General features: G+C 41.9%; 1 protein-coding gene across 9 annotated transcripts in view; it reads right to left on the bottom strand.

Annotated features, from left to right (window-relative positions):
* Positions 1-16,024, bottom strand: part of HECTD1 (HECT domain E3 ubiquitin protein ligase 1) — a 110,111-nt gene extending 94,087 nt beyond the window's left edge. For 5 of the 9 annotated variants that reach the window (XM_031668200.1, XM_031668206.1, XM_031668204.1 and 2 more), the window contains exons 1-2: positions 15,622-15,735; positions 14,057-14,217 (exon numbers count right to left, since the gene is read on the bottom strand). In XM_031668200.1, the coding sequence (XP_031524060.1) occupies positions 14,057-14,196 (140 nt within the window). In that variant the 5' untranslated portion in view covers positions 14,197-14,217; positions 15,622-15,735. Of the gene's footprint in view, positions 1-14,056; positions 15,190-15,245 lie in introns of those variants that run through there. The other 4 variants (XM_031668202.1, XM_031668201.1, XM_031668203.1 and 1 more) reach the window with 4 other exon arrangements.
* Between the last annotated feature and the right edge of the window lie 396 nt (positions 16,025-16,420).

Here is a 16,420-nt window from a genome sequence, read left to right as displayed (position 1 = left end):
CGCGGGGGCTCACGCCCGTAATTCCAGCACTTTGGGAGGCCAAGGTGGGCGGATCACAAGGTCAGGAGACCGAGACTATCCTGGCTAACATGGTGAAATTCCGTCTCTACTAAAAATACAAAAAATTAGCCGGGCATGGCGGCGTGAGCCTGTAGTCCCAGCTGCTGGGGAGGCTGAGGCAGGAGAATGGCGTGAACCCAGGAGGCGGAGCTTGCATTGAGCCAAGATCGCGCCACTGCACTGCAGCCTGGGCGACAGAGGGAAACTCCTCAAAAAAAAAAGAAAACAGAGGAAAAAAAGAGCAAATTAAACACAAAACCAAAGCAGAAGGCAATAATAAAGAACAGAAATCAATAAAACTTTAAACAGAAAAAATAGGGAAAATGAATGAAGCCAAAAGCTGGTTCTTGGAAAAGGTTCTTGGACAATGGATAAATCTCTAGCCAGATTAACCAAAATAAAAAGGATAAAAATAACCAATATCAGGATGAAAAGGGGGTTTATCACTAATGACCCTACAGATATCAAAAGGATAAAAGGGAATATCACAAACAACTCTACGCCCATAAATTTAAATTCAGACTAAACAGACAAATTCCTTACAAGACATTCTACTGGCCGGGCGTGGTGGTTCACACCTGTAATCTCAGCACTTTGGGAGGCAGAGACAGGCAGATCACCTGAGGTCAGGGGTTTAAGATCAGCCTGGCTAACATGGTGAAACTCCATTTCTACTAAAAATGCAAAAAATTAGCCAGGCATGGTGGCACGCGCCTGTAATCCCAGCTACTGGGGAGACTGAGGCAGGAGAATCACTTGAACCCAGGAGGCGGAGGTTGCAATGAGCAATGATCACACCACTGTACTCCACCCTGGCGACGGAATGACTCCATCTCAAAAAAAATAAAGTAAGACATTCTACTAAAACTCACGCAAGAAACATTAGATAACCTGGATAATCCTGTATCTATCACAGAAACTAAATTAGTAGTAAAAACCTTCAAACATAAAAATTTACTCTTATGAATTGTGCTTTTGGTGCTTATCTAAAGAAATATTTGCGTAACTCAAGGTTACAAAGAATTTTTCCTATGTTTTCTTCTAGAAATTTTATAGTTTTAGGTTTTACAACTAGGTCTATGATTCATTTGGGTTTTTAAAAATATATATAGTGTGAGATACGTATCAAAGTTAAACTTATTGCATATGGATATCCAATTGTTTCAGCATCACAAAAAAAAAACTATCCTTTTTCCACTGAACTGCCTTTGTACCTTTGTCAAAGTAAGTTTTCCATATATGTGGGAGTCTATTTCTGAACTCTGTATTCTGTTCCACTGTTCTGTTTGTCTATGTTTACATCAATACTACATTGTCTTCATTACTGCAGCTGTATAAAAAATATTGAAAGATAAAGTAGCATTATTTCCCAACTTTGTTCTTCATAAAAGTTGTTTTGGCAAGCCTGTCCTTTGCATTTCCATATAAATTTTGAAATAAGTTTTTCAATGTCTACATCTTGCTGAATTTATCTCCAAGAATTTCAGAAGAAATAAAAACTTACGGCTGGACGTGGTGGCTCATGCCTGTAATCTCAGCATTTTGGGAGGCTGAGGCGGGCAGATCACCTGAGGTCAGGAGTTTGAGACCAGCCTGGCCAACATGGTGAAGTCTCGTTCTTACTAAAAATATAAAAATTAGCCAGGCATGGTGGCAGGCACTTGTAATCCCAGTTACTTGGGAGGTTGAAGTAGGAGAATCCCTTGAACTTGGGAGGCGGAGGTTGCAGTGAGCCAAGATCGAGCCACTGCATTCCAGTCTGGGCAATAAGAGAGAAACTCCATCTCAAAAAATAAATAAATAAATATTTTTTAAAAACTTATGTTCTTACACACACACAAAATCTATACACTACTGTTTATAGCAGTTTAGGTCATAATCACCAAAACATCCATGAAAAGGAATATTACTTAGCAATTAAAGAGAAGGAACTATTGATACAATAGCAACATAGATGAATCTCAAATGCAATATGCTAAGTGAAAGAAATCAGACTCAAAAAACTACATATTATATATATGAAAAGTCAAAACTATATCAACAGAAAACAGGCCACCAAGTGCCAGGCACTAGGGTGAAAAGGGTTTGAGTTCAAAGGGACAGCACTAGATGATGTTTCAAAGTGATGGAAACGTTCTGCATTTCAATTGTAGTGGCGGTTACATGACTCATAGCAATGTACAGTAATAAAAAGTTAACTTCACCATATGTAATTTAAACAAATTTAAGAAAAAATTAACTATCATTCATAGAATAATCACAGCCCTCCCTGAATAATGCTAAAATGGTACTTCTATGGCACAAAATTTTATACATAATGACAGTTATTCAAAATTTTAAGCTTGCCAAGTATTTACCTCTTACATTATAGGTAGAAATTCTTTCTCATTATCTTAAAACGAGTACTATATTATTAATATAACACCAATAGATTAGGAGACCTATTTAGGAAACTTTAGGATCAATCAGTCTACACAGAACTTCTGTCAGAGTAGTCAACCACACAAGTGAGATTAAGAAGAATCTTCAGATGACTCCAAATTAGGCACTGGTTTCCAAAATGCTACCTGTAAAGACATCAGAATCTTTCCCTGATGGAAGCAGAGATAAGTATCTTAAAACAATAAAAAAGGTTACATGAGGTTCCAAAGAGAAAGAATTTCCCTGGGAATTGTAATATTTTCTGTACTATAACTACCATATGCTTTTTTCAGGCTATCTCACTTGGACTTGGGCCAAGATTTCAGAAGACTGGCAATGACATGAAAGAATTTAACTTTTTTTTTTTTTTTTTAAAAGGGCATTATCTGTAGAAGAGATATTTTATAAAATAGTTGGTAAATCAGGCACTTCATTTTTTAAAAAATGAAATATTTTAACTGAAAAACCTGAACACATCTGGTTTCTTAAAGACAATAAATAACACAACATACTTTGATCCATTTCATATTCCATTTTTGCCTCTGCTCCCAGCCTTAACTTTCTTGGTATTGCTGAGCTGAAAATAACTCCTGGTACAGTAGCTGAAAATTATGGTTTTCCCTTGCAAAGAAAAAGGGGGTAAAGTCCAATTATAAGATATGAGTTTGCTTTTCTCCAATTGAAACACACATACAAATTTGACTGCAATTCATTCAACACATCTATTGAATGCCTTTCTATGCCAAGTGCTATGCTAAGTGTTGGGGGTAGGATACAAAGGTGAGTAAGAAAGACTTCACTGACTCTGAGGAATTCAATCTAATGATACAGTCAAGAACTATGCAAAGCACACTTACAAAGTATTATAAAACACAATATCATACCTATACATAAAAATGATAAAAATCTATCTCTGATAAATTTTCCTTGTATTTTTGCTGTTAAAACTATTAACAGTGGTTTTTAACTTTTTTTTGTTTTGTTTTTGAGACAGGGTCTCACTCTGCAGCCCAGGCTGCAGTGCAGTGGTGCGATTTCGCCTCACCCCAACCTCTGCCTCCCAGGGTCAAGCGATGCTCCTGCCTCAGACTCCCAAGACCTGTAATCCCAAGATTACAGGTGCATGCCACCAGAGCTCTGCTAATTTTTGTATTTTTAGTAGAGACGGCGTTTCACCATATTGGCCAGACTGGTCTCGAACTCCCGACCTCAGGTGATCCACCCGCCCCGGCCTCCCATAGTGCTGGGATTACAGGTGTGAGCCACCAGTCGTGCCTGGCCTCTACATTTTTTTTAGCTGACAGAAACTTTGGTAATCGTCACAAAAGTTCCCTGAATTTAATCACCTATGGCCCCCTGGAGTACCAGGTTAGAAACCCTCACAGACAATGTTTCTCATTCCAGCACTTCTCTCTGCTGTCCACTGAAAAGAAGCACATACACAGTTGCTGTCTGTTTACAGAAATTCATTTAATTTTTTTTCTTTTTTTTGAGACAGAGTCTCACTCTGTCTCCCAGGCTAGAATGCAGTAGTGCAATCTGGGCTCAACGCAACATCCACCTCCCAGGTTCAAGCGATTCTCGTGCCTCAGCTTCCTGAAAAGCTGGAATTACAGGAATGTGCCACCACGCCCTGCTAATTTTTCTATTTTTAGTAGGGACGGGATTTTGCCATGTTGGCCAGGCTGGACTTGAACTTCTGAGTTTAAGTCATCATCTGCCTCAGCCTCCCAAAGTGCTGGGATTACAAGCATGAGCCACCGTGTTTGGTTCATTTATTTAACTCTTGAGGATTATACGTATTTAATATATCAATGAACATTCCTTCTCCAGAGAAGGATCAGGGCTGATTAACAAAAGTAATTCACTTCCCTATTACTCTGTCACTGGGTAGAAGAAGAAAACAGGTCAATATAGAAAAGGCAGGTACAGGTCAGGCATAGTGGCTCACACCTGTAATCCCAGCACTTTCGGAGGCCGAGGCAGGCGGATCACGAGGTCAGGAGTTTGAGACCAGCCTGGCCTATATGGTGAAACCCTGTCTCTACTAAAAAATACAAAAATTAGCTGGGTGTGGAGACACACGCCTGTAATCTCAGCTACTCAGAAGGCAGAGGCAGAAGAATTGCTTGAACCCGGGAGGTAGAGGTTGCAGTGAGCCGAGATCGCACCACTGCACTCCAGCTTAGACGACAGAGCGTGACTCCATCTCAAAAAAAAAAAAAAAAAAGGCAGGTACATTTATCATAGAAAGTAAGGAAAGTACTTACTGATACTGTTAACTATTTCTGCTACAAAAAAAGAATACAATACTCTTCCACCTGCACACTAACAACCAGTTTCTCAACTCCACAAACACCTTCCAGGGCATTTTAGGCATTAGGTGGAAAACAGGTCCAATATAAGGAATTTCTTCAATTCACTCCTTCACCATCTGGATATTAGCTATTTGTGTGCCAGGCACCATGCTCAGCAATGGGAAAACAAAGATGAGCTTGTAGTCCAGTGAAGAACTCAAAATATAGTAAAGTGGTAGTAGTGTATACATGTGAGAATATGCAGGAGGGGTCTTTGAAGACATTTAAATTTAACCCAGTAGGTAAAGAACCCAACAGATTCTGTAAAAGGCAGTAGTACAGGCAAACCAATTTTTAAGAGTATAACTCAGGACCACGCACTGTGGCTCACACCTGTAATCCCGGCATTCCGGGAGGCCAAGGCGAGCAGATCACCTGAGGTCAGGAGTTCAAGACCAGTCTGGCCATCATGGTGAAATCCAGTCTCTACAAAAAATACAAAAATAAGCCTGGCTTGCTGGCACACACCTGTAGTCTCAGTTACTCGGGGGGCTGAGCCACAAGAATCACTTGAACCCAGGAGCAGAGGTTTAAGTAAGCCAAAATCACATCACTGCACTCCAGCCAGGATAACAGAGCAAGACTCCAGCTCAAAAAAAAAAAAAAAAAAAAAAGACTATAACTCTGGTTATAATTAGCTTTGATGAAAGGATGTCTGTTACGAAGCTACTAGCACTATCTGAGCATATTCACTTTTCCATACCAATCCCAGATACTACCACTCTTTTTAATCTCATACTTCAAGAAGAAAATAATCATCAGATGCAAATCCCTTCAATTTTATTTACTTATTCGAGACAGGGTCTCACTCTGTAGCCCAGGCTTAGTGCAGCGGCACAATTCCAGGCTCACTGCAGCCTCCACCTCCGAGGCTCAAGCGATCCTTCCCACCGCAGCCTCCTGAGTAGCTGTGACTACGGGTGCAACCATAACCAACTAATGCAACCATACCCAACTAATTTTTTATTATTTATACAGACAGGGTCTCACTATGTTGTTCAGGCTGGTCTCGAAATCCGGGATTCAAGCTATCCTCCCACCTCTGCCTCCCCAAGTGCTGAAATTATAGGCATGAGCCACCACCCCCAGCCCTTCAACTTTTTTTTTTAAGAGATAGAGTCTTACTCTGTCACCCAGGCTGGAGTGCAGTGTTGTGATCTCAGATCACTGCAACCTCCACCTTCTGGGCTCAAATTATTCTCATACCTCAGCCTCCTGAGAAGCTGTGATTACAGGGGTGTGCCACCACACCTGGCTAATTTTTTGTATTTTTAGTAGAGATGGGGTTTCACCATGTTGGCCAGGCTGGTCTCGAACTCTTGACCTCAAAACTGATCCACCCGCCCTGGCCTCCCAAAGTGCTGGGATTACAGAAAGGCATGAGCCACCACGCCCAGCCCCAGCGCTTCAACTTTTTACCATCAAACCCAAAACATGTGCATCTAACGTCTCCATCTTCTCTGTTATAACGGTAGTATACAACTTCTTTCTTAGTAGACTGGCCTAAAACCAATCTCTCCACCAGTAGATCAGGGTTTTGCTACTCAAGGTGGGATTTTCTGACCAACAGCTTCTGCATAATCTAGGACCATATTAGAAATTTAGAGTATCAAGCTTCATACAAGATCAACTGAATCAGAATATGCAGCTTAACATGATCCCTAGGTGATTCTCATTATGCACATTAAAATTTAAGAAGCACTGCTTCTATACAAAAGCCAATTCTCTCCCAGTTTTTCAGAATCCTTACCCTGGGGATTATTCACTCGCTCTCTTAGCTCTTTGACCTTTAAGAGAAAAAAAAACTCACACTCCTTTTCCAATTCAATTCTTCAAAAAAGTTTTCAAATGTCCTCAATTTCATTTCCCACTCACTCCTCAACCCATTTAAATCTGCCCCTTACCACTACTCCACTCAGCTCTCATTAAGATCAATGACCTTGAGAATGTTGCTAAATCTAAAGGACATCTTTTCATCTTAACCCTACTTGACCTCTCACTAGTATTCAAAACAATTGCCCTTTCTCTTCTTGAATCATTTTCTTTCCTGTGTTACACGTGCGCTAATGATGCAAAAGCAATGGTGGATAAAACTGCACATGCTTTAACATGAATCAAGGCACTAGCACTAAGCTGTACTACTAGTTAACTGTATTCTTCACTGCCAAGCACTAGTATTAAGAAAAAAGCCAATTTCACCAAAGAATAAACTACATGATGCAACAAAAGTATTAAATCTACTAAATCTCAACCCTTGAAGATATATCTTTTCAATATTCTACTTAAAGGAAATGGGAATTAATTATAAAGCACTGCATACTGAAGAATCATGGCAAAGTACATAACCTGAGAACTGAACTAGCCACTTTTTTCTTGCAACACCATTTTTACTTGAAGGACTATGAGACAAACTGATTATTCAGACTTAGATATCTGGCAAACATTTTCTCAAAATTTAATCACGTATGCCTTTCATTTCAAGGAAAACAACAGTATTTGATGCCAATCATAACACTCAACTTAACAAGCAAAAATGACAATTTTGGAAAACTTGTATTTCATACCATGAGCTTGCCAGCTTCTGAATATTTAAAAACTTGTCTGATGAGAGTGGTAGTCATATTAACAAATACGACTTTTTGGCACTGTGGAATGAGATATGTCCACATTTGGAAAATATATGTAACTCAGTGGACTGATATTTTCCACATGACCAATGCATGATTTTTGCAAAAGTAAATATGGGTAAAATAGTCACTCAAAGTATAAGACAGACCATCAGATTTTAATGTAATGGAGTATAAGTTCACTGACATGATATCAGAATCCACATTACTATAACTAATATAACTGTATAACTAATCCTGGCAGGGTGCAGTGGCTCATGCCTGTAATCCAGCACTTTGGGAGGCCAAGGCAGGTGCATCACTTGAGGTCAGGAGTTCGAGGCCAGCCTGTCCAACATAAAATACTAAAAATAAAAAAATTATCCCAGTGTGGTTGTGTGTGCCTGTAGTCCCAGTTACTCAGGAGGCTAAGGTGGGAGAACTGCTTGAATCTAGGAAGTGGAGGTTGCAGTGAGCCAAAATTGTACCACTACACTCCAGCCTGAGTGCGAAACCCTGTCTCGAAGGAAAAAAAAAAAAAAAAAAAACAGAATCCACATTATAACTAATCCTTAAGAAACTATCACTTGTTGAATTTTGATATGTTATTAAAGAAGCATATCCATGATTATGTTAAAAAATATAATATTCTTCCCTTCCCCAAATACATCTGTGGATGATTTTTTCATATATTTCAATCAAAACAATATAATGCAACAAACTGAATGCAGAAGCAGACATGAGAATCCAGCTATCTTCCATTAAGGCAGACTTTAAGGGGACTTGCAAAAATGTAAATTAATGCCACTATCCTCCCAAAACATTTTCTTTCAAAAAAGTTATTTTTCAAAAAAAAAATTTTAACGCATAAGGGGTTTATTATTATAATAATAATTTTTTGGGGGGATGGAGCTTGCTCTGTCGCCCAGGTCATAGTGCAGTGGCGCAACCTCAGCTCAGTGCAAGCTCCGCCTCCTGGGTTCTGACCTGAGGTCAGGAGTTCAAAATCAGCCTGGCCAACATGGTGAAACCCCGTCTCTATTAAAAATACAATAATTAGCCGGACGCGGTGGTGCGCACCCGTAATCCCAGCTACTAGGGAAGCTGATGCTGGAGAATCACTTGAACCCAGGAGGCAGCGGTTGCAGTGAGCCAAGATCATGCCACTGCACTCTGGCCTGGGTGACAGAGCAAAACTCCATCTCAAAAAAAAAAAAAAAAAAAAAAACTTCCTAGTTTCATTCTGAATATGGCAAATAGCAGTAAGCATATTAACATAAACAAAAGTTCTTCGGGATCCACAATAATTTTTAAGAGCTTAAGGAAGTCCTGAGACCATAGAGTTTAAGTATCACTGCCCGAGACCTCAATCAAATCCCATAGCCACAATTAACCTCTACAGGCGCTTGACTCTAACATTTTTCTCTAATCCAGGCTTCACCTCCAATTTCCAGAGTCCTTTATACAATTGCTTCCTTAATATCTCCCGAGTTGTCCCAAAAGTACCGCATACTCAACATATCCAAATCCAAACTCATGATCTCAATACCTCAAAACATGGTCCTCTTCCAGTGTTCTGTCTCAGTGAGAGGCATCATCATCCATTGTAACCTCAGTCATCCATGACACTTCCTTCTCACTCTCTCATATTTAATCATTTGACAAGTCCTGATTATCTTGCCTTCCAAATCTCTCTCAAATCTATTCAACTTTCTACTTTTACCACAAAACCCTCTGTCTCTCTGGATCACAGCCTCCGATCAAGTCTACAAGCATTTGTTTGTTTTGTCCCCACTTCCTATCTCTCCTTACTCATCCTTCCTAGCTCTAGGAAAAACCACTTCCCCTTTCTTGGCCAGGCACGGTGGCTCGTGCCTGTAATCCCAGCACTTTGGAAGGCCAAGGCGGGAGGATCACTTAAGCTCAGGAGTTCTAGATCAGCCTGGGGAACCTAGTAAGACCTTGTCTCCATCTAATTTTTTTAAAAAAGAAAAAATGATCATGCCTGTAATCCCAGCACTTTGGGAGGCCAAAGCAGGCAGATCACTTGAAGTCAGGAGTTCAAGACCAGCCTGGCCAACACGGTGAAACCCCATCTCTACTAAAAATACAAAAAGTAGCCGGGCATGGTGGCATGTGCCTATAATTCCAGTTACTGGGGAGGCTGAGGTAGGAGAATCACTTGAACCTGGGGGGGGGGAGGTTGCAGTGAGTTCAGATCGTGCCTTACACTCCAACCTGGGTGAGACAGCAAGACTCCTATCTCGAAAAAAAAAAAAAGAAAAACCACTTCCCCAAAGACCACTCTGCCCATCCCCACCTCTCCAGGTCTTGTCCCTGCTTCATGCTGTCATAGTACCCTGAGCTTTTCCTTCATGACACTTAACACAGTTTGTAACCACAATTTTTTCCCACAATTATCTGTCTTCCCTATTAGACTATTAGGCACCATAAGGGCAGAGCCTGTATTTGCTTTGGTCATCATACCTTTCCAAGACCTGACATAAAGTAGACAATTTAAAGGTTAAAAAACTTGTTTCTGTACAGGTATTTTTTTACCTTTTAGTGTAAACATACCAAAAAAGATTTTTACCACTGTGTTCAACAGCTTTGGAATCCAGACTCAAAATGTTCCTTGGATATCTCTTGAAGGATACACTAGAAAATGATTAACGGTGGTTTCCGCTGGGAAGAGGAACCAAGTAACCAGGAGACAGGAAAGGGAAGACAACAGACTTTTTACTGTATATGCTTTTGTGCCCTCAAAATTAAGTGACATCATTATTTTTTAAATAGAGCCTTCTGGTACCTAAAAGCATCTTCTGAGATGTTCAATTTCCAGAGGACGTAACTTTCAAATTATATTAAGATTTAGTAGCAAGATCTATAAATGTCCATGATACACATTTATAACATTAATACATACAATGATCACCTATTTTGATGTGAATACAAAAGTACTCATTAGCTAACAACTCATATTACTTTTTTTTTTTGGAGGCATGGTCTCACTCTGTCGCTGAGGCTGGAGTACAATGGTACAATCTTGGTTCACTGCAACCTCCATCTCCCAGGTTCAAGAGATTCTCCTGCCTCAGCCTCACAAGTAGCTGGGATTACAGGCACATGCCACAATGCCCAGTTAATTTTTGTATTTTTAGTAGAGATGGGTGTCACCATGTTGGCCAGGCTGGTCTCGAACTCCTGACCTCAAGTGATCTGCCCACCTCAGCCTCCCAAAGAGCTGGGATTACAGGTGTGAGCCACCACACCTAGCCATATTACATTTTAGAGCTCAATCATACATCAAGGAAAAGCAAAAACCAATCTTGAACATGTTTTACTTTCTGGAGCATTACCTTGATAAGTTCAGGCATTAATAAGAAGCACTGACACATCATAGAAAAAATTATATTCCTTTAACTTCAAAAAGACACTGTCAAAATGGGTACAAACAGTGGAGGGCCGGCTGGGCACAGTGGCTCACGCCTGTAATTCCAGTACTTTGGGAGGCTGAGGCAGGCGGATCACGAGGTCAGGAGATTCAGACCATCCTGGCCAACATGGTGAAACCTCGTCTCTACTAAAAATACAAAAATTAGCCGGGGCATAGTGGCGCATGCTTGTAGTCTCAGCTACTCAGCAGGCTGAAGTAGGAGAGTCACTTGAACGCGGGAGGCGGAGGTTGAGTGAGCCGAGATCGCGCCACTGCACTCCAGCCTGAGTGACAGAGCGAGACTCTGTCTCAAAAAAAAAAAAAAAAAAAAAGTGGAGAGCCATGTACAATACTAAGTTAAAGAAAAAAGAAATCCTTGACTATTATCCCATTTATTTTCAGAAAAATCCTGCAAGGATGAGGAAACAGACTCCAAAGGCTATCATACAACTATTCACTGGAAAAGGCAGGTATCTGAACCCAAGTCTATCCCATTGCAGAGGCCATTGTTTCTACCACACCACCTGCCTTTCTTGACTAAACAGACGTGTAACTATCAAGACAAGCTAACTAGGTAAACATATTATCATGACATACAGGCATGTTTTGCTTTATTAGACAGAACTAAATCCTATTTGCTACTACTTTATGAAATCAAGGTAGTATGAAAGATTTTTACCAATATTCAAAATATGCACATCATCTTGCTTTTTTTGCCTGCCTTGAGTTGTTTAAAAGAATTTTAAAAGACCTTCCCAAAACAATCACTTTATTCATGGAATAAAGTGCTAAAATAAAATTAAAAATTAGATATTTATTAATGATGGTATCAGTGGGTAGCCCACTTTACTCAAAACACTTAACATACATTCTCTCCTTTAATCCTCCCAAGCCCACTGGAAAAAAGACTACCGGCTGGGCATGGTGACTCACAACTGTAATCCCAGCACTTTGGGAGGCTGAGGCAGGCGGATCACGAGGTCAAGAGATGGAGACTATCCTGGCCAACATGGTGAAATCCCATCTCTACTAAAAATACAAAAATTAGCCAGGTGTGGTGGTGCGCATCTGTAGTCCCAGCCACTCGGGAGGCTGAAGCAGGAGAATCACTTGAACCTGGGAGGCGGAGGTTGCAGTGAGCCAAGATTGCACCACTGTACTCCAGCCTGGGCGACAGAGCAAGACTCTGTATAAGACTCCATTTTACAGGGGAAGAAAGTAAGACTCTCAGGGGCTAATGAACACAGCAGACTAAGAATCTGAACCCAAGTCTCTGAGGCCACAGCCCATTCTTTCCATCTCCCTATGCCTGCCTCACTAGTTTCAAGAAGGAACCAGGACAAAAGAATATCTGGCTATATAATGAAGAAAGCAAACTAATGTTTAAAAACAAAACAATCACAATATTAAATCAAATGTCTAGTGTTTGGAGGTTACTGGTATGGTACACCAAACATGGCTAACCCCTTCAACTTGAAATACTCTTGTACCTTCACATAGTAAATCACATCTGACTTAACTTCAGGTTCGTTTCCTTAAAATTACATTATAAAGCCAGGTATGGTGTCACAGCCTGTAGTCCCAGCTAGTGAAGAGGACGAGGCAGGAGAATCACTTGAACCCAGGAGTTCGAGGCCAGCCTGGGCAACATAGTGAGGCCCCAGTCTCTTAAAAAAAAAAAAAAAAAAAAATTACATCATACTATATGTGAATAAAGCCTAGAAGGGAAAATGGAAAAAATAACAGTTGTTATGTTAGGACGGAAGGATTTTACAGAGATAAATTTTACATTTTAAAAATTTCCTTTAAACTGTTTTAACATGGCAACACTTTTTTAAATGTCATAACAAATACCTCTACTACATATTAGTACTAAACAGAAGCTACGAAATGTCAACTGACTTGATTGACAAGTATAAGTTTTAAAATACCAAAAGTAACTTCCAGGTTACCCCTAATGAAATCTATGAACACAATTTTTAATCTTGAGAGTCAGGATGAGGAAAACAATTAAAAAAAATAAATTTTTAAAAAATCTACTTTACTATAAATCCTGCTAAAACAAGTGTCAACTAACGGCTAAGTTATTCTTACATACTCAAAACTCTGCCAATGACAAAAACCGGTGGAAATAAATGGACCACTAACTAACTGTAATTTGGAAATTTTATTAATAAGGATTTTTATCTTAGTACTGTTTTAACAAGAGTTACAACTGAAAGTTACTGAATAATCAAAAATGAAGGTACTTTAAAAATTTTGCCAATTGAGTAATATAGACTTTATTCCCACCTGAAACACATTAAGATAATTATATCAAATTTTAGGTCAATATCTCAAACATTTTCTATTAATTACCTTAAAATGGCATTAAAATGAATAAAGAAACATCAGAGTTTTCAATTACTTATTATTGGAGTTCAAAACTGTAAATACAAATATAAAATAAACAGTAAAAATTAAACACATGTTCAACACTCAGAAGAATGGTTATTCTGACTGGACAAGTTATGACTTATATAAGAGGGAAAAAATGGCTTTAAGGCCTATCTAGTATGAATTATCTTTTATATTTTCACATAAATACTAAGTTATAACCTCTCAATAAAATTGTTTAAACTCCGCAAACTTCAAAATATTTCTACTACTCCAAATTTTCTTCTCTTCCGATGTATGCTTAAGATCCAATTTATATCGTCCCAAACTGAAATTTACAAACCAATGATCTGCTTTAACAAAAGTATTGTCATATGATAACATCAATGAAGAAATGGGCAGTTCAAAACATATGTCTATTATCATCTCTTATTCCATAAGTCAATTTCATGGTACAGAAATACATACCTTTAAGAATATAAATATTTGTATTTTCCCCAGTTCATGACATATTTTGAAAATGAATCAACCAAGCTATGGGTTAAAATTAGTATTCCTACTAATTCCCATTCATTCAACAAATATGTATTTGTGTCATCGTAATTATCAGTCCTAGAGTTACTTCACCTACCAATTTTTATTTCTTGGAAAAGTGTAAATACAAAACTCTTCAGGAATTTTTTTAAAGATACGTGTTAAAATTCACTAGAGAAATTTCTACACAAACTGAAGTCAGCGAATGGTTGAAAACAGATGTCACTACAGTAACCCAAAGGAAGATGAGGAAGGAATGTACTTACGTTTCAAAACAACGATCCACGTTGTCAGACATCAAAAGCAGCATGCATAGCTGTTCAAGGGCTATTAGTTGCATGTCCCTTTCATCTCCCTGTCCCATCTGTAGCCATTCCAGCAATGTATCTGGGTCCACATCTGCCATGGTTTTTTAAAAGCCTCTTTGCTTAAATTTGAAAAGTAAAGGGGAAAAAGTCCTTTAAATGTCCAGGACTGATCAGCTTGGGCTTAAATTTTTCCTTTACATCTGCTAGAACCAAATTTTCATAGTGTCCTCCTAGCAATTAAAAAAGACTGCTAAGTACGTTTGGACATAAGAGTGCTTAATGCAGTTTTTCAACTTTCCTCATCCGCCAGGTTTAACGTACAGGTATCACACCAAATGAAAACCGGTTTCGCAGAGTATATAAGCTGATTAGGTTGCTGCTTAACTAGAAACCAGAGCTGTCTGTGTCAAAGACAGTCAAGCTTCAGATCCCACTACTGCTATCACTAAAGTCTATGCCAAAAAGCAAAGAACACCTAACTAAAGGTTCTGTTTTTTCCGGCAAACTTCATCCCCCTCCTTCTCACCCAAAACTGATCTTCAGATAAGGGTTAGATTCAGTATTTTGAGGAAACTCTAAACACCTTGATCCAATCCCCCTTCAAATTGTTTCTCCTTCAAAATTACCACCAACTTCACAAATTCTGCTGACTTCTCAATTTACTTCTATTTTAAAGATGTCCAAATACAAACGACAATTATACATAAGATTTATCTATGAATAAATAGTTGGTTAGGAATTTTGGCAGTCGTGACAACTATTCTTAAAAGTTAAAAAAAAAAAAAGACTAAAAGTAAATGCAATGGACTAGCAGGTTACGGATCCGAATATAGGCCAACCTAGAGCCCTCTTTCCCATCTTCACAAGATAGGGCAGTTGGTTAAAAAAACAAAAACAAAACCGAGAAGCAGCCCTAACAGGCAAGTCATTACAAAAACGCCCCGTAAGCGCCCTGACTGGAGGACAGCTCTGGGTCCTACGTAACGCAGCCGCAGGTGTGGGAAGCCGGCGGCGGGGCGCGGTAGGCACCCAACGGCGGCGACCAGCGGGGTTGACCCCACACCCGGGGCCCGGCCGAGCCGGGAGCTGAGAGGCGCTGGTCCCCGCGCTCCGGTTTCCCAGCACCAAACCCCACTAAGTTAACTACCTGTGTCTAGGAGGAGGGGAAGTTCTGGGGAAGCAGCAGCAAGCCTTCGTGCCCGAGAGGAGGCCGCCGGGCCAGGCAGGGCGCCGGGTCTCCCGGGAGCTGCGCCCGGAACTCTAAGGCCTGGCAGCGAACCCTTCTCAAGGGCAAAAGGAGCCGGCCTGGGGCCCTGGCGCGGGCAAGCCGGGCCCCGCCGCCGGCAGGGCCCCGGGAGGGGAACAAAGGGGCCAGCGGGGAAGTCGGCAGCAGCCTGGCCGACCTCACTTGGCGCCGGGGTCTCGCTTTCCGCCAGTCGCAGGGCGTCCGGGATCCTGGCCCCCACGCAGGGCCCTTCCGACGGTCCGAGGCGCTCCCGCCTCCCCTTCCCGCAGGCTCTTACTCGGGCTTGTCGTTCCAAACCGCTCGGGTCCAGCTCCCAGCAGGCCGCGGGCAGAGCCAGGCCCGGCCGCGGCCCTAGAGTTCCCAAGAAGCCGCAGGCCGCGCAGGTCGAACCGGGCAGGCGGCACAGGAAAAGCCGCGCCTCGTCCCTCCCCTTCCTCCGCGGGGACCTGGTGACAGGGAAGCGAGAGGTTCTCCCGTGCGGCAGCAGCCAGCGCACGTCCCGTTCCCAGCACGCGGCTCCTCAGGCCCTGCAGCTCAGAGGCCCGCGCGGTGCTGCGGGCGGCGGCGGCGGCGGCGAGGGGGGGAGGCCCCGTCCATCGCGAACCGGGAGGGGGAGGGGAGGAGGGTCGAGCGAGAGCCAGGCGGGGAAGCTGCCGAGGGCAGCCGAGCCCTGCGGAGGCGGAGCAAATCCGCTCCCCCGGCGGCGACCCCGCCGGCGGCCACCTGGGGCGCTGCGGAGACGGCCGACCGCCGCACAGGGGCGCCAACTGGGGACGCCGCGTCGCCGCCGCGTCGCCGCCCCTGCCCCGGCGCTCTTGTCCCCGCCGCCTCGGGCTGAGTCGTACGTTTATGCCGCGACTTTTCTATGGTGCGCCCTGGCGCCCTTCTCGCTTCCCTGTCAGTCCGAGCGCCCTCGTGCACGCACGTCCAGCTTGCTTGGCGCGGTGGCTAACACTTTGCGCACTACCGCGGAGGGCGTCGCACCGCACAGCACAGCAAAGCTGCGGCCCAACCTGTCCCAGCTGAGCCTTCTGCCCAGGCCACCGCACTCCGCCACGATCTTCCCTCCTCGCGCA

The sequence above is a fragment of the Papio anubis genome, chromosome 7 (assembly GCF_008728515.1).
Source record: "Papio anubis isolate 15944 chromosome 7, Panubis1.0, whole genome shotgun sequence".
Taxonomy (NCBI): Eukaryota; Metazoa; Chordata; class Mammalia; order Primates; family Cercopithecidae; genus Papio; species Papio anubis.
The sequence above is the reverse complement of the archived record's forward strand: the minus strand, read 5'-3'. Positions and strand labels throughout refer to the sequence as shown.